The sequence below is a fragment of the Pongo abelii genome, chromosome 9, assembly GCF_028885655.2.
Source record: "Pongo abelii isolate AG06213 chromosome 9, NHGRI_mPonAbe1-v2.0_pri, whole genome shotgun sequence".
In the NCBI taxonomy this organism is placed as follows: Eukaryota; Metazoa; Chordata; class Mammalia; order Primates; family Hominidae; genus Pongo; species Pongo abelii.
This window is the reverse complement of record NC_071994.2, coordinates 66,789,140-66,807,205: the sequence shown is the minus strand read 5'-3', so window position 1 is coordinate 66,807,205 and position 18,066 is coordinate 66,789,140. Positions and strand designations below refer to the sequence as shown.

The window sequence follows — 18,066 nt, the reverse complement described above, 5'->3', positions numbered from 1 at the left end:
ATATATGGTCTATGTACCTACAATTATTTATGCATACATAGTTTATTTACTTATTTTTACAAAAATGGTAGTTTACAATATACATTATACTGCATCTTGCATTTTCCACTTAACAATACATCTTAAAGATAATGCCATATCAATATATAAAGAACTTCTTTGTCCTTTTAAAAAATATGTACATAGCATCCCTTTGTGAGGATATATCATAGTTTATTTTAATTATGTTCCCATGGGTGGGAGTTTAGGTTGGGTTGGGAACAATGCAGGCCTTGTCTGGAGATCAGCATCCTGACCGTGAGTCTTTGGTGTTCACCCAGCCTGAGGCAGGTGGGCAGGGCATTGGAAAGCAAGAGTCGAGGTGGGTCGACCACCAGCTGAACAGGAGGACATCAGCCTGTAGCATACAATAGCTTCTTTCTCCCAGTCTCCTGGCTGGCACAGAGTAGTGGTGCATGGGGCACCTGAACTGGGCAATTGGTCCTCAGAAAGCTAAGTGTCTGTGAGAGGCAGGCTGATCTTGCAGATCTCCTTGGCACACAGTAGGTCTGCTGTCAGCCATGGGGCCTGTGATGCCTATAAGCTTGGCCGGTGGCCACTAGTCCACAGGGGTCCTGAGCATCCTCTCTGATGTCCTTAGCCATGGCGTGAGCCCCTTGTCATGCTGGGTCCATTGGTTCCCCAGAGAAAGAATTTGGCTTTGTTGTTGGCAGGGACATATTTTTGTCTAGGATGTTGGTGTCTGCTCACCTATTCCTGCTGCTCTCAGAAGCCATCCACTGGAAGATGTAAAAGGAATTAACATACCTTATGGGGACGTTTGGAGCAGGAAAGGAGAATCTACCACCGTAACAAAAAGCAAGAAGTAGTATTTAGTAAAAGTATAAAAACATGCATAGGAAAAATATATTCAGACTTCTTCCCTCTGAGGATGGGGTAGGGAGGAGGGTAGAGTTTTAGCTGTATCTGTGATGATTTATTTCTTTAAACTTGTGAGAAATTTGAAATAATTATGCTAAATATTATTGTCAGCTCTAGAAGGTAGGTTATATTATCTTTGGTGCCTGTCTGTATGTTTAAAATATTACAAAATTAAAAATGATGATTTTATTAAAGCAGAGGAGGTCACTTTCAGGCCCCAGCCCTCCCCGCTCTGGGCTATGCCAGTATGTGGTGCCTCCCTCTGCTGTACCCCTTACCCTGCATTGTGTCTGTTTGGCCACTTGTCTCCCCAAGCATTTTTCTGCGATTTCCATCCTTCCCAAACAGACTAAGATTAATGAGCCCGTTGGAAGGCGGGAATTTATCTCATTCATCTTTGAATGTGAGGCTGCTCTGGTAAAGCAGAACATCCTTAGACTTTGGGACTCAATCAGGTTAGAGTCTGAAATTTGACTTTGTAGCTTCCTGACAAGTGATTTATCCTCTCTGGGCCTCAGTTTTCCCATTTGCAAAATGGGTTGCTGTAAGGAGCAAAATGAAATCTATGGAAAGGTCTGGCACATAACACATGACAATGGGGCTTGTTGCCTGGTTGAGTTGGGTGATTAACAGAGTTAATCAGAAGTGTGGGGTTGGCAAAGAAGCAGGCTGAGCATGCAGAATTTGCTTTTGCTTCTTGTTTTGTTTCGACATCTGAAGGACACATGAATTTTCTCAACTGAAAATGACGGTGCTCATCGCCTTCAGGGATAGGACTCAGGCTTTGTCCCTTCATGGGCCTGGTACAAAAACAGACTTTTGGCTTAATTAGCTGCATGTGAGGCCAGCTTCTGGGTGTGCAGGCTGGAGCACTCGTCTCTCTTCCAATGACCCTAACTCCTCCTGTGTCTCCTGTGTTGGGGGTCTCCAAGACCACTCCAGGTTGGATGATTCACCAGGAGGACTCACAGGACTCAGCATATAGCTGTACTTACAGCTTTGATTTATTACAGTGAAAGGATACAGAGCAAATCAGCAAAGGGAGAGATACGTGGAGGATACGAGGTGCAAGTTTCCAAGGTCCTCTCCCGGCAGAGTCATCAGAACATACCAAATACCTTCAGCATCACATTGTGACAGCACATGTGGGAAGTGTTGTTTACCAGGGAAGCTCATTAGAGATTCGGTGCCCAGGGTTTTCACTGGGGCTAGTCACACATCTGCATAGCACATCTCAAATTCCAGGCTCCAGAAGGAAAGCAGGCGTCCAACATAAACCATATTGTTTGTACAAACAGTTTAGGTGCAATGAACCACTCTTATTGGTCAGGGAGTGGTGAGAACCCTCCTGAAATCTAGGTTCCCAGATACCAGGCAAGGGCAAATCTTGCAAGCACATCTTTCCAAGGATGGCAGTCTCAGGCCTGCCGTGTGAACCCTTTCCTGCCTGCCTCCCTTCTGCAGATCACTTTGGAGGACTATGAGCAGGCAGCCAAGAGCCTGGCCAAGGCCCTAATGATCCGGGAGAAGTATGCCCGGCTCGCCTACCACCGCTTCCCGCGGATCACATCCCAGTACCTGGGTCATCCGCGGGCAGATACTGCACCTCCGGAAGAGGGCCTTCCAGGTATGGAGCTCTGGCTGGAGGTTGGGTCCCAAGTGTGGGCAGACCGAGAGCTAGTCAGGGCTTTTTTCTGGCTCAATCTGTTTCCCCTGATGGTATTTTAAAAGGACAGTGTTCTTTCATTGGCTTCTCCCACACTGATGTTTGATGGTTCCCCCAAGGATTGATTCTATGTGTACTGTATGCCTAGCCTGTGCAGAGCTGAACTGTTGAAGTCAAGACAGAGAAGTGAAAGACAGTCCTTGTTCTTGGGAGTCCACCAGGGAGACAGGGAGTCTCATGTGGGATTTTTTTTTTTTTTTTTTTTTTTTTGAGATAGGGTCTTGCTCTGTTGCTCAGGCTGGCATGCAGTGGTGCAATCACGGCTCACTGCAGCCTCAATCTCCTGGGCTCAAGCAATCCTACCACCTCAGCCTCTCGAGTAGCTGGGATCAAAGGCACACACCGCCACACCCAGCTAATTAAAAAAGTATATATTATTATATTTTGTAGAGATTGGGGTCTTACCATGTTGCCCAGGCTGGTCTTAAACTCCTGGGCTCAAGTGATCCTCCTGCCTTGGCCTCCCAAAGTGCTGGGATTATAGATGTGAGCCACTGCGCCTGGCCTCATGTGGCATATTTAAAAGAACACAATCATACAGTAAATGCCAAATTGGTGGTAGGGTGGATCGGGGTGGGAGAAGGAACAGAGGGCATGTTCCCTGGGAAGACATGTAGGCTCGGGTGTCAAACACACCTGCATTTGAATCTGGGCTCTGTCAATTTCTTGGGATTTTGGGAAAGATATTTCTCCAAGCCTCACTTTGTAAAATGTAATCTGTAAAATGGAAATGCAAATAATACCTATCTCCCAGGGCTGTCGTGAGGATTAAACAGGAGAATGCATGTGAAGTACTTAGTTCAGTTCTGGCATCTAGTGAGTGTTCAATAAATGGTAGCTACATTTATGCTGCCGAGTTCAGGGAAGGGGAGATCGGAGAGGGCTGAGTGGTTTCCTCATGAAGCCTCGCCATGAAGGACCTAGGAGCAGTAGAGGCAGTAATGAGGACAATAGGAAACTCCACTCCTGAAAGTTGGTGGTTGGGGACACATAAGGGCCTGGTGGTCTCCATCAATGCCTGGGACCCTGGCTGCCTCTGGGGGTAGCTGGTGGTGCCAAGTTGCCCCAGTCTCTGGCTTCCTTGAATTTCAAGTCCTGTACTTTGAGCATCTGGGGCCCTAGGTAAATCTCAGCCCTTTGGGCCCATTTCCCTATCTAGGGAAGTGGATCCTACCACCCCAGTTTTGGCAAAGACAGACAGAAATGACTGTCAAATGTGTACTTTACATGGACAGAGGACCCCTGTGTTCTGGGCATCAGTATGGGGAAGAGGAGCATCTTCCAAACTTGCAGGCTGTAGCTTCACCCGGGCCTTGAACTGCCTGCATCTCACAGACCACTGCATGCATTAGGGACTCCTGAGCTGGCCTGTGGCTGTGCCTGATGGGGCATGCCCCTCTCCAGCTCTGCCTGCATCAGCCCCTCTGTGGCTCCTCACATGTGCTCTAGGGATGGTCTGTTTCTTCCAAGCACAGATGGAGGACGCCCAGGCAGGTCACTCTGCCTTGGCAGCTTCCTTTGATGCAGATCTTGAGGTTTGCTCCTGCCTATGCTGGCAGCTGGGCAGCTGATCCTGGATGGTGCCGGCTGAGCTGCATGGAGTTGAAGCCTCCAGCTCTACTGATATTTAGCATCAATACACTCCTTGGCCAGGGACAGAGTTTATCAAGAGTGAGGAAACCTAATTATGAGAATAATAAGAATAATATCCTATAATTCATTATTTGTAGTGCATTACTGTTTATGAAGAATTTTCCTATACACACTATTGCAACCCTCACAGCAGCGTGTTAAGGCAGGGGGTATTTTCTTCAGAGGAGATATGCTCAGAGAGGTAAAGGAGTTTGCTGAAAGTCTCACAGCAGGGAAATTGCATAGAGGAGTTTTCTGCCTCCTGTTGGCTAATTCTAACCTTAACCTATAGTGGTGCAGGGCAGATGGCTTTATCATTGGCATTCTCTGCTCTGGGAGAGACAAGTTCTCTATCCTTTGCTCCTTTGGGGAGGGAGTGGCTTCTTTATCTAGCCCGTCAGCTGGCCTGGGCTCAGGACAGTTATTCCCACTGGGCAGTCCAGGTGCAATCTGTTCTCTTCTTGGGAGAAGACACCGCTGCCCTTTTTAATATTCCTGGGATCTCTGAAGTGCTGAGGAAAATGAAGCCCATTTCAGTTAAATTAAAAAAAATTGAAGTGCTAGCCATGTGCCAGGGCCTGTTCTAGATACTCAGCAGTGAACAGCACAAATTAAAGTCTCTGCCTGCATGGAGTTTCTATTGGAGTGGAGAAGACATCATATCTGAGATAAAGAAGTGACATGGTTTGACATGGTGGTAAGTGCTGACGAGACAAAAGGAAGCAGGGAAGAGCATATGAGATGCGGGGCCGGTGCGGGGTTGGATTTTGGGCAGGAAGGCCAGGGCAGGCCTCCGTGTCTTTTGAGCCTATGTATGCTCACAAGGTCAGGGGCACTTTGCCATCCCTCAATCCTGTTTTGCAGACTTCCATCCTCCTCCACTGCCCCAGGAAGACCCCTACTGCCTGGATGATGCACCCCCCAACCTGGATTACTTGGTCCACATGCAGGGGGGCATCCTCTTCGTGTATGATAACAAGAAGATGCTGGAGCGCCAGGAGCCACACAGCCTACCCTACCCCGACCTGGAGACCTACACGGTGGACATGAGCCACATCCTGGCTCTCATCACTGATGGCCCCACGTAAGCCAGCTTCTCTGCGGCTGCCTCTCTTTGCGCAGGTGCTGTTCTGTAGGAAGGAGATGAGAAAGGCCTCACCCCTCTGCCCTGGGGTCCCCTGTACTTAAAGCATCCCAGAAAGCGCGGTTTCTCCTTTCCTCAGTGCTTTGCGGGTTTCTGCAACAGTTTTCCTTCATAAGCTGGCATAGCCTTCGACTTGGTACTCCCTGTCCCCGCATTTGTTTTTGAGACAGCATCTTGCTCTGTTGCCCAGGCTGGGGTGCAGTGGTGCGATCTTGGCTCACTGCAACCTCTGCCTCCTGAGTTGAAGTGATTCTCTTTCCTCAGCCTCCTGAGTAGCTGGGACTACAGGCACGTACCACCATGGCTAATTTTTTATATTTTTAGTAGAGACAGGGGTTTCGCCATGTTGCCTAGGCTGGTCTCAAACTCCAGAGCTCAGGTGATGCACCCAACTCAGCCTCCCAAAGTGCTGGGATTACAGGTGTAAGCCACTGTGCCCAGCCTCCCTGTCCCTTCTGCATGCATAGTGTGGAGCCTCTGCTTGCTGGTGGCTACCTGGGCGCCTCTGAATGGCTGTCATCCCTCTCCCCAGGCAGGACAGCAGGCTTGCAGAGAGTTACCAGCCCAGAGCATAACTGTATTTGGTGAGGAGTGATGAAGACATTGCTTCAGGCCTTGAGTTTTCTGGGTTTTTGGAGGGGAGCATACAGGGAGCCTGGGGAACTTTGCTCATGGGCATGATGCACCATGATGCTCGTGGGCTTGGCTCCGGCTAACCTGGTGGGCAGCCATCTTTCTGAATTTGGCCCCTACTTCTTGGTGGGCACTTAGGCTGATCAGTAATACCCGGACTCTGTGAGCCTCAGAGTGGCTGTGCTGGGAGTGGGAGTCTGGGTGAGAGGAGGTGCTAGTCACTCCTGAGGACCTTCTCTCTTGTTTTCTGGGAATCCTGTGATGCCAGTCTCCAAAGTAGCATAGTGAGCCCAATGTGGATGGGCAGCATGATTCTTAGTCCTCCCTGATCTGAGGGCAGAACTAAGGCATGGGAAGGGCAGGGGCGGTTCCTCGGAGGCTGTCCTTAGCCAGGTGTGCTAGCAGTGGCTGTCCCATCTGGGAGGTTGTGAGGATCCTCTCTAGGGAGAGAGACTGAGTGAGATGGCCTTTAAATTCCCTTCCGACTCTGAGGCTGTCCTGTGCTCCGTCCACTCTGGCGCTTGTCTGGGCAGATGGATGACTGTGCTGTTGCAGTGCTGGCAGACGCTCTTATGGAAGTCTACGTGATTAGATGCCAAGGAAGCTGCTATTTGTTTTGGGGGCCTGAGGAAGCAGGGTAGCATGAATTGTGGTCGAAGGTTCCATGTGGCTATGGATGCAGGTGTGTGGCTAGGCACCTGGGCTGTGTGTGGGCTGGCAGTTGGCCACAGCAGTGAGCAACCCCATCCCCAAAGGTCTTTGCTGGCTGATAAATCATGGGCCCCTTCTCTGAGTTGGTGGGAATCTGGGGGCATCAGTCCTTACTGAGATTTCTGTCTCGGTAACAAATATCCCTACAGTCCCAATCCGCCCATGATGCAAAACATCCTCCTCTTGTCGTGAAGCCTCAGAGATGAGAGGTCCTTGGGCCATGGCCATTAGGTCAGGGGCTGGTTCCTCTGGAACCCAAGGTGGGCAGGTCATGCTTTATAGTTTGACTGTGTTATCAATCCTCCGGGCAACAAACTCCTTCTTCAAGGAATGACAAGTGGCTGAGGATAGAAAAGAGGAGGGAAAGGAGGGGATGAAAGAGGGAGACTTCCACTGAGCATACACTCAGCTTGGAGTCAGGCCCTTTCCCAGGCATAAACCAGTTTAACCCTTACTTCAGCCTTGGGTGTTACCATCTGATATTTACTCATGGGAAATGGAGGCTGGCGGTTAATTCCCTAAACACATAAACAAGAAGTCAAAACACCTGTATGAGGTCCCAGAGCTGGCCTCCTACTGCCCCATCTCCTGACTCTCCACTGACTTTATAGAGTCTGTGGATATGACTCAACAGTTCAGCAGGGTCTGTAGAAAGCCAGAACCTCCTCATTCCGCCCTGCTCCATCCTGACCCTTCCAGCCAGGGTTGGCCCCTGCAGATGCTGGAGGCCTCCAAACTGGAGAGTTCGATGTGACTTCTGCTCAACTATGGTCTCTCCCCATCTCCAACTTGCAGGAAAACCTATTGTCACCGACGATTGAACTTTCTGGAATCCAAGTTCAGCCTTCATGAGATGTTAAACGAAATGTCCGAGTTCAAAGAGTTGAAGAGTAACCCCCACCGGGACTTCTATAACGTGAGAAAGGTGCGTTAGGGGCGAGTGTTCACAGCTGCCCCTCCCGATCCCCCTCCCAGCCCATGAGATGCCCTGAGCCAGTCTGAGGCTTGTCCCCTGTGAGAACGTCAGGGCTCCTTGCTAAGGGCGGCCTTCGTGGCCAGAGGGGTATGAAGCATATGTGCAGAAGGAAGATGGGTGAGCTGCATTTGTGTCAGGCTGGGCCTCAGACAGCACTTGAATCACTCTAGGTGGAAACATTTGTCCGCATTGTATATCTGTTGGGATGTGCCCTCTTCCTTGGAAAATAGGGCACAGCCTATTAATTGGTCATAACAGTTGAGCACATCCTACTTTTAAGGTAGGGGATGTATTAGAGTCATCAAGGAAAGACACAGCTGTTAAGATCTCTTTGGTCCCCTCCTTGTGTCCATGTGTTCTCATTGTTCAGCTCCCTTATGAGTGAGAACATGCGGTGTTTGGTTTTCTCTTCCTGTGTTAGTTTGCTGAGGATGATGGCTTCCAGCTGGGCTGAATACCTAGGTGATGGGTTGATAGGTGCAGCAAACCACCATGGCACACGTTTACCTATGTAACAAACCTGCACATTCTGCACATGTATCCTGGAACTTAAAGTAAAATAAATAAGTAAATAAAATAAAATTTAAATTCCCTGAAAAAAAAGAGGATCTCTCTGGAGATGGGAGTTTGTGGTTTTGCATCCTTCGGGATCATGTGGATTTAAAGAAAAGCCTCTGATATGCTCAGATCTCTGCCTTTCTTCTCCCACCGAGGGGATGGCAGCCTTGTCCGGGGCTCCTGGCAGTCTCCGCCTGCAGGGGCTGCAACTGCGGTGGGAGTGAAGGTTAAATGATTGTGGCCCCAGCCTTTCCATTCTCTTCTGCTGAAGCGCTGTGCAGTGAGGCACAGGGTCAGTGCTAGGCAGGGGGTGTTTGATGGTGAGCAAGAGTCACTTCCTGTCAACCAGGTGGCTTTGAGGGAGAGGCCAGAACTGAGCTGACTTAGAGTGAGTAGGAGCTTGCCAGGCAGAGGGCGTGGTACGGGAATGGAAGTGGTGGCATACCAGGTAGAGGAACGTGATGTGCAAATGTCAGGAGGGAGGGATGGTATGAGAGAGTCAGAACAGTGCATTGACGTAACTGCAAGCAGTGCAGTGTGGTTGGAGCTCAGGCATTGGGAGCGGGGAGCAGCGGGTTGTGGGGAAAGTAAGGCTGCGGAGATGTCGGGAGGTCCTGGATCATGCAGGGGCTGTGGGTTTCCCACAGAAGGCAGGGAGGTGGGCTGGGATGTGGTGGCGAGCTGGGAGAGAAGCTCCTGGGGGAAGAGTCGGGATCAGGCTTTGCTTGGAGGAGGGATGGCCAAAGCTGAGTGGAGTCACAGTGGGGTTGTCATCTCCACAGGAGCTCTGTCCCAGCTGGGACCTCTTGGGGACTTCTTCTTTCTGGGGTCAGCTTTGATAAGGGAGGGTAAGCCAGGGGAGGATGTGGCTTCTCTGGGAAAGCCCAGCTCCAGCCTCCCTGACCTCCTGGCTGGGAGCACATCAGCAATGCAGATGGAAGACCCTACCTGGAGGCCCTAAGACCACTTCTGTTACACGCCAGGGGTCCAACACAGACTCCCACTTGGATGGGATCAAGAGCTTTAAGAAGTGAGAGTTTGGCTTCAGCTCATGTGCCCTGACAGGCTTACAGAAGTGTCTTGGGGATTTCCAGTCAGAAGTGAAAGGTGTTTTAGACACCACTTACGTGGGCACCCTGGCATTTTCACCTTCAAGAACCATTTGCTCCTTCTGTCTGAGCCTTAGGTGTTCAGACAGGTGGATGCCTCCATCACTGTGTGAACTCCTCTCAGCCCTGCCCAAAGAACTTCACACACCTAGCACATGCCCAGGCCCGTGTCCAAAGAAACGCCTTGCCCAGCCCGATGCAGCCCTGCCCTGAGCATACGTGAATGCTCTGGGCTTACCTGCTTCCTGCTGCCTGGGGCCAAGGTGTCCTCGCTGGCTGTGCTGGCACTGACACTGTTTGCTTCTAAGGTGGGGCCCCAGTGGGTGTTCCTGGGTCTACCAGCTGCTCTCTGGCCACAACATGAGAAACAGTCCTGGCGTGGGGCTAGGGTAACAAATCAGAGCCTATCCCCAGGGTTCTCCTGCAGTCTTGGGGTTAATGTTTTCTCTGGACAGAGATGACCTTGATATCTATGACCCAGTGGCCTGTTCTTAGGCACCATAGTCAGTCCATAAACATGGGTGCAGGTCTGCTATGAGTCAGGCCTGTGCCCGCCCCTGGGTGCTGCCTACTTGTTAGCACTCTCTTTTTTTTTTTGAGATGAAGTTTTGCTCTTGTTGCCCAGGCTGGAGTGCAGTGGTACAATCTCGGCTCACTGCAACCTCCGCCTCCTGGGTTCAAGTGATTCTCCTGCCCCAGCCTCCCGAGTAGCTGGGATTATAGGTGCCTGGCACCACACCTGGCTAATTTTTGTATTTTTAGTAGAGATGGGGTTTTGCCATATTGCCCAGGCTAGTCCCGAACTCCCAGCCTCAGGTGATCTGCCTGCCTTGGCCTCCCAAAGTGCTGAGATTACAGGTGTGAATCACCACACCCGGACTTGATAGCACTCTCATAGCCTCTACAATGGGGAGGAGAGCTGCTTTCTAAAATCCAGAATGGGCTGGATGATGGCCTCCATATGTCTAAAGTGGCTGTTGGTGTCCCTGGGGCAGACCGGGGCTGTGGTCTGAGGCAGGAGCTGTGACGCGGCCGTGGATCTGTGTGGGTGGTATCTGTGAAGGCACCTGTCACACTGCAGCAGATGAAGGGCTGAGACACCCCGAGGCCCAGCCAGCAGGACTGTGTGACTGAGACGCTTGTTTTCTATGCAGAAGCAAGACAGAAGGGCTGAGTATGTTTGCTGCTTGGGAATTGGGTAGAAGTAGGTGATATCCTCTGTGGTTTTAAGTGTCATATTAAGAATAGCAAACAGGTTTTATCTTCTGTGCCAAACCTGACCAATTAGGGGTAGTTACCAGAGGCCACTCCTAAAGCTTAGTGAAAAAAGTGCTGTCTTCGATTATTGATGCCTGCCATGGGTATGGAAATGGTCAATGTTGGCTTAGGTCCCAGGTCTGGAAACTCTGCTCTTTGTTTACATCTGAGGTCTTAGGTGAACATGGGGAATGCACTTGGATCCTCTGGTGAACTGAAAACACTGACCTCCAATGACCTTCAATTATTTTGTTCCTAAAATAATCACCCTTGAGATTCTGAAGTTTGGATGGGGTGCTTCCTGGATTGTCCAGTTGTTTTCCTCGTTTATCTTGTGACTCATGGGGGTAAGGACAGGCTGACCCCCCTGTGGTGTGTCATTGGTAAGCCAGAGGACAGGACCAGAAAGCCCAGAATCCGCTGAGTCATGCTGAGGTCATTGTACCAAGCTGTGTCCAGCTGAGCTGAGCCAGGCTGACCTTCTTTTGCGCATCCCACGTGAGCCCAGCCTCAACTCTGAGGAGCCTGGGCTTTGGGGATGTTTTAGTTTTCTGCTTTGCTTTGTTTCCCCAATGTCCAGTGGTCTGTCTTTCTGGTAAGAATGGCAAGATTAATGGCAGGAAGGACGCTGATGAGTGAGTGCTGTGGCTAACGACATGGGCTGGCTGGCATAATGCTCACAGAGGTCCAATGGATCAAATATCTGGTTTGGCATTACTTAGAGATGCTCAGCCGGCCGTGGACAGCATTCCCTGCCCTGAGGTCAGCCGCCTCCTCACCCCAGCCCGGGCTGAGCGCCCAGTCGGCCGCAGCAGTAGCTCCAGAGTGTGGTCTAATGGCTGACAGCAGCCTGGCCTTGAGGCTGCTGTCGTCCTCCCCGGGAGCTCCCGTAGGTCCCTTGGGCTCAGGGAGGGGGAGTCAGTTTACCCACAGTGACTTCAGGCCATCCCCCAGCTTAGCTGGGGCTTCATTTCCTTAGGGCTTGTGGCTGTCCTATGAGTGAAGCACAGTGAAAAGGCAGAGTGGGGATGGGGATGAGGGGTTGGGGAGATGGGTAGGATCCAGGTAATATTAGCAGAGCCCTCATCCTAAGATTAATGAAGAGGGTTCAGTAACAGAATCAAATTACATTTAAAAAATCCCTTCTAGCTTCTGTGTATGGAGAATGAATTGAACCAGAAAACAAGAAAAAGGAACAAGACCAGTTAGGAGGTCACTGTGAATTCAGGCCTGAGAACATGCAGGCTTGAACTCCCGTGGTGGCAGTGAGGTTGGAGAATATTGTATGGATTTGACATCCATTTGGAAGGTAGAACTGATGAGACTCACTGAGGGAAGGGAGTAGTAGGAAGGCCAAGGATGACTCCCAGTTTTTCAGCGTGACCAGCTGGATTCAGGACACATCATTTCCTGGGATTCCAGAATCTGGGAGACAATCAGGTTTGGGCTGGGGTCAGAGATGGAGAGTCCACTTTTGGATATAGTAAATTTGAACTGCCTTTGGGTTATCCAGATAGAGATGTCAAGAAGGCAGTAGTAAGTACAGTTCTGGAGCTTTTGGCTGGTGACATAAATTTGGGAATTGGTGTAAGGAAAATAATTAAATACACAGAAATGGAACAGATCACCTCTGGAAAGAGTTTATAGTGAGGACAAGGGGGCCTAGGACCAGGCATCAAGAAACTCCATTATTAAGAGGTCTGGTAATGAGGATGAGCTGACTAAGGAGGCTGAAAAGGAGAGGACAGAGATGCAAGGGGTCAGTCTGGTATCACAGAACTTAGCACGATATAGAGGACATGAGAAATCCCATGAGGTGTTTTGAGACCTTGCTGGGCTCCTTCTGCAAAGGTGCCTTCTACAAAAAACTGCCTTTCCCTGGAATGTGGGGAGAAGTCTAAGCTGACTGTTCATTTCTGCTTTTGGGATTTGCTCTAAGATCTTTGGCCTTGGGCCCCACAGCTTGAGTCCATATGTTGCCTTAGGGTCAGTAGAGCGGCTTCCAGTAGAGTGGCTTCTTCTTGGGACTTGGATGCCCTGGAGTTTGGGTGAGGTGTAACTAGTCAAGGAAGGGTGTGTTTGGAGGGTTGGCCTTTAGTGTCTGTTCTTCTCATTCATTCCCACTTGGAGGTTTGCTTTGGGAATGCTCTGAGGGTTCTGAGAGGGATCAATGGGAAGAGTGGGATTTGATGGACCCTCACGGTTATCACTGAAACTGTGAGAACCTGTCACTCCTGTTAATTTGTTCATTCATTCATCCATTGGTTCAACTTTGTACGAGGCTCTGGGGTAGGTGCTGAAGACTTAGAGGCATCAAACATGTCCCTTGTCCTTGAGGAGCTCTCAGTCTAGTGAAAGAGTAGACACACAAATGTTAGAGTGATCAGGAAGGTCTGCACAACAATGGGATGCCTGTGCCAGGTTTTGAGGTTGGGCAAGGGAAAGAGCATTCAGTTGTGCTCGGAGGAACAAGATTGGCTCCCAAATGGAGGAGGTTGTGGGAAATTTCTAGGTGGATGAGATGGTGGAGAGAAAGGAGGGCATTCCAGACTGAAGAAACACATGGGCAAAGTGATACAGTGCACTGTACCTTGGTGTCTTGTGTACCCGTAAGTGGTTTGTCACAGCCGCAGCACAGAATGGGGCAGTGGCAAGGCGAGAGTTAAGGCTTGAAATAAGCCTTGAATCCCAGGCCAAGATGCTCGGGCTTTATCTTGAGGCTGATGGGCCCATAGATCATTTGTTAACTGGGGAATGGCCTGATCCAGTCTGCATTTTAAAAAGATTTCCTGGTGCTGTAAGGAGGTGGCATGCGCAGCAAGGCTGAAAGGGAGGGATACCAGTTCTGAAGTCTGGAGGAGAAATGGAGGGTGGGATCCAGGCACTGGTGGGGCTGCCCCGATGGCCCACGAGGTGCTGGGGTTCTGTGCACATTGAGGGTTGGATGTCTTAACTCTTGTTGCTAGGGGAGGTGGCCTGACTCAGGGCCTGGTGGGCGCTGTGTTCCAGGTGGACACGCACATCCATGCGGCTGCCTGCATGAACCAAAAGCATCTGCTGCGCTTCATCAAGCACACATACCAGACGGAGCCTGACAGGACTGTGGCGGAGAAGCGGGGCCGGAAGATCACCCTGCGGCAGGTGTTTGACAGCCTGCACATGGACCCCTACGACCTCACTGTGGACTCGCTGGATGTCCACGCGGTGAGTGAGCCTCTGCTCCAGTGCCTCCAGCAGACAGCAGCCCTGACTGGGGACTCAGACCCTGGAAAGCTACCATGATTGTGCTTGCAGGGAGGTGCTACGGAAGCAGCTCTTTCTCTTCTATCTGACTGAGAGGTCATGTGGCCTCAGAGAATAACAGGTCTGGGGCAGCCATGGGACAGGGAAAGAGGGTGTGTGGCTTGGGGCCCGACAGGTCTAAGCATTAATCCCACTCCTGCCACTTAGGAGTTTTCTGCCCTTAGGCAACTCACGGAAGCCTTTATTTCCTTGCCTATAAAATGGTGACAGCCATGTGCCTTATTAACTTAAAAAAATATTAAAACACTAAATGATGGTGTAACTGCTATGGAAAACAGTATGGCAGTTCCTAAAAAAGTTAAGTATAGAATTACCTATGCCTCAGCAATTCATTTCTAGGTATATACCCAAAAGAACTGAAAGCAGGAACTTGAACAGATACCCACATACCAATGTTCATAGCAGTATTATTCATAGCAGCCAACAGATAGAAACAGCCCGTGTTCATCAACAGATGAATGGGTAAACAAAATGTGGTATATTCATACAATGGAATATCATTCAGCCATAAAAGAGAGTAAAGTACTGATACATGCAACAACCATGAATGAACTTTTCAAAAGGTTACACTAAATCGAAGCCAGACACAAAAGGACAAATATCATATGATTCCACCGATATAAGGTCCCTAGAATAGGCAAATTCATAGAAACAGAAAGGAAAGTAGAAGTTACCAGGGGCTGGGGAGAGGAAGGTATGGGGAGTTAGTGTTTAGTGGGTATAGAGTTTGTTTGGGATGATAAAAAAGTTCTGGAAATGGTTAATGGTGATGGTTGCACAACAATGTCAATGTACTTAAAGCCACTGGAACTGTACAGTTAAAAATGGTTGAAATGGTAAATGTTGTGTTCTGCATGCTTTATTAGAACAAAAAAAAAAACCTTTGTTAAACAAAACATTGAGTGATATAATGTGGAGAAAGTGCTTTACAAAATGTGAGTAGTGATAGGGAATGTTCTATTATTCAATGGTGCAGCCTCTCTGCTCACTAAGTCAGCCATGTCCCTAGCCGAGCTGTGGTAACTTGCAGGTGGGGCCTCTGCCGTTCCTTCACAGGGGGCCTTGCCAAAGGATCCCAAGCTGACCGAGTGAGGATCCATGCTCCTGGCGCTCAGGAGTTTCTAAGGTTTCATGCAAGAATTGACATAGAAGATGTCTTTCGGTGTGGCCATACAGAAGGCTGCCTCGTAAGGTCTAGAGAGGGGAAAGTGCATGGTGGCTGCAGAACGATGCATCAATTGGTGTGGTCTCCTCCCCCAGGGCCGGCAGACATTCCACCGCTTTGACAAGTTCAACTCCAAATACAACCCTGTGGGGGCCAGTGAGCTACGTGACCTGTATTTGAAAACTGAAAACTATCTGGGAGGAGAGTACTTTGCTAGGATGGTCAAGGTGAGTGAACCCTCAGTCTCTCTAAGGCCTCTCAGGTGCCTGCCAACATCTGCCTTCAGAGAGTGGGGGCCCTGTGTGCCCCTGGCCCCTTTCCCTCCCTCTGTCCACCATCAGCTCAGGGAAGGGTGAGGTGCCCAGGAGCCCAGTGCTGTGGCCTTCAGAGGGTGGGGGCCCTGTGTGCCCCTGGCCCCTTCCCCTCCCTCTGTCCACCATCAGCTCAGGCAAAGGTGAGGTGCCCAGTGCTGTAGCCTGGCTGCCTGCTCCAGGCAGTGCTGCATGTGCCAACTGCAGGGAAGAGGAGGGAAGGGTATCCACCTTGGCTGAGCTCACAGCACCTGGCCTGGCTTTCGTGTCTCTGCAGCCTGAACCTGGCTGGGTGCAGATGAGCTCTGTGTGGAGATGCTTCTGCTGTGGCCTGGTTCTGCAGACCCAAGGCCTTCCTCCCTAGAGGGGGCCTCTGCTAAAGTGGAACAACAGTTTACAGGAGCAGGCAGCCCTGGAGATTTAGATCAGCGCTTCCAACCTGGGAGCAAGGTGGCCGGGGGAGCCACAGGACCCTGCTGGTGATGGAGAGTGAGAGTCTCCCATGTAGCTGGGATGCACTGGGGCTGACCCAAGCTCTTCTTGTGCCAGGAGGTTGCCCGGGAGCTGGAGGAGAGCAAGTACCAGTACTCAGAGCCACGGCTCTCCATCTACGGCCGCAGTCCTGAGGAGTGGCCCAACCTGGCCCGCTGGTTCATCCAGCACAAGGTCTACTCTCCCAACATGCGCTGGATCATCCAGGTGCCCCGGATCTAGTAAGTGAGGTGGCCCGCTGTCTGCCCTGTGCCCTACAGAGGTGACAATCTGTCCCTCGTGGGCTGCTGAGTCTGTACTCCTGAGGGGTAGGGCCTGTTCTGGTGCCAGCTTAGGTTTATCCTTTCCAGGGATTTTTCCATAGAAGGAGTGATGAGCAAAGATGTCTGCATGACACTAGAGTTCTTTTTTTTTTTTTTTTTTTTTTTTTTTGAGACAGAGTCTCACTCTGTCACCCAGGCTCTGAGTGCAGTGGCATGATCTCAGCTCACTGCAACCTCCACCTCCCTGGTTCAAGCAATTCTTTGCCTCAGCCTCCCGAGTAGCTGGGATTACAGGCACCCGCCACCACGTCCGGCCAATTTTTATATTCTTAGTAGAGATGGGGTTTCACCATGTTGGCCAGGCTGGTCTTGAACTCCTGACCTCGTGATCCACCTGCCTCAGCCTCCCAAAATGCTGGGATTACAGGCGTGAGCCACTGCATCCGGCTGACACTAGAACTCTTGATCTTTGAAAAATATAGATGTGCAAAGGCCTTGGGGGAACTACCACCCTGCCTTCTTCTCATTGTGGGTTGAGGATGGATTGTCCTTTTGGTGAGCCCCAGGGTATGGGGAGAGCTGTAGTGGTCTACATTGCTGGCCTCTCCCTGGATGTCACTCAGACGGCTGCTGTCCTCTCCAGGCGGCTGGCCAGAGTGGAGCCCATGGCTCCAGGATGGGCTGGGGTGTGTGGTTTAGGGAAACAGAGCTGAGTAACAGAATGTTTGGGTCACTGGGAATTTGAGGACTCATATCTCAGCCTCTTGGTCAGCCAGAATGCCACCATCCCATTCCCAGTGGCTTCTGGCTTGAGAAAGTGCTCTGATGGGCATGGGTAGGTGTGGAGCTTGCAAACCAAGGCAGAGTATTGCAGACAATGCTGGGAGAGGAGGACAGAGGAGGGATCTGTTTTCAGGTCACATCTGACTTGACTCTGGGTGTTTGATGGGGACACAAGGTACCTGAGGAAGTGACTGGGGCTGGTCTCTGACAGGGCAGCAGGCTGTTGGATCCACCTGACAAGCGAGTCTTTGCTGTCCCCCAGTGACATATTTAGGTCAAAGAAGCTGCTGCCAAACTTTGGGAAGATGCTGGAGAACATCTTCCTGCCCCTTTTCAAGGCCACTATCAACCCCCAAGATCATCGAGAGCTTCACCTCTTCCTTAAATATGTAAGTGTGGGTGGCACCCCAGGCAGGGCTCATAGTGGCAGAGGCAGGAATGGATTCGCTGTGAGCTGGGTCAGGTTTGCTCCTGCCCTTCACGATGGTATCTCAGGTCCTGCCACCTGTGTTCCAGGCATGGGGTCACCAGCCCCAAGAAGCTGGATTTCTAAAAAGTCCCTTTCTCCTTAGGGGCAGCTCTGGGAGTTAGTGGGTGTGGGGGGCGGGTGGGGGTGGTGGTCTTGGGGCAGGCCTTTCCCCCAGCAGGGAAGGCAACAGTGGGCAAAGACTGGGAACTCGGTTCCTGCCAGGTGGGGCTGGAAAGGCTGGATCTAGCCCCCAGCAACACCAAGCAGCAGCCTCAGGTTTTTTTTTTTAGAAATGCAAACACTTCAATTCACCTGCTTTACCTAGCAACAAAGGTCCTCACACCATGTGTGATTAAGTACAAGCCCCTAAAGTAGATTTCCCTTCCAGATTCAGTTAGGTGTAGGAGGAGAGGAGCAGTCTGGGAGAGACTTAACCAGGGAGGGAGGCGGAAGGGGCAGGAGCCGGTCCCTCCCTCTGGATGCCTGGAATCGAGGGGGTATCAGATGGTGATACAGGCCAGTGCCCGGTGATAGATGACTTTCTACAGGGAGAGGCACAGGGGGAAGCCCGAGGGCTGGGGCACGGGGGAAGGATTGAGTCTGTGTGCCCAGA

At 50.7% G+C, this 18,066-nt stretch overlaps 1 protein-coding gene across 6 annotated transcripts in view; it reads left to right on the top strand.

Annotated features, from left to right (window-relative positions):
* Positions 1-18,066, top strand: part of AMPD3 (adenosine monophosphate deaminase 3) — a 57,601-nt gene that overhangs the window by 28,934 nt on the left and 10,601 nt on the right. For all 6 annotated transcript variants that reach the window (XR_008511230.2, XM_054524668.2, XM_054524667.2 and 3 more), the window contains 7 exons: positions 2,386-2,548; positions 5,144-5,363; positions 7,563-7,692; positions 13,677-13,871; positions 15,231-15,362; positions 15,996-16,159; positions 17,247-17,373. Coding sequence is in view for 5 of the 6 variants with exons in the window: in XM_054524668.2 (XP_054380643.1) it covers positions 2,386-2,548; positions 5,144-5,363; positions 7,563-7,692; positions 13,677-13,871; positions 15,231-15,362; positions 15,996-16,159; positions 17,247-17,373 (1,131 nt within the window). In the remaining variant the exon portion in view is untranslated. The remainder of the gene's footprint in view (positions 1-2,385; positions 2,549-5,143; positions 5,364-7,562; positions 7,693-13,676; positions 13,872-15,230; positions 15,363-15,995; positions 16,160-17,246; positions 17,374-18,066) is intronic.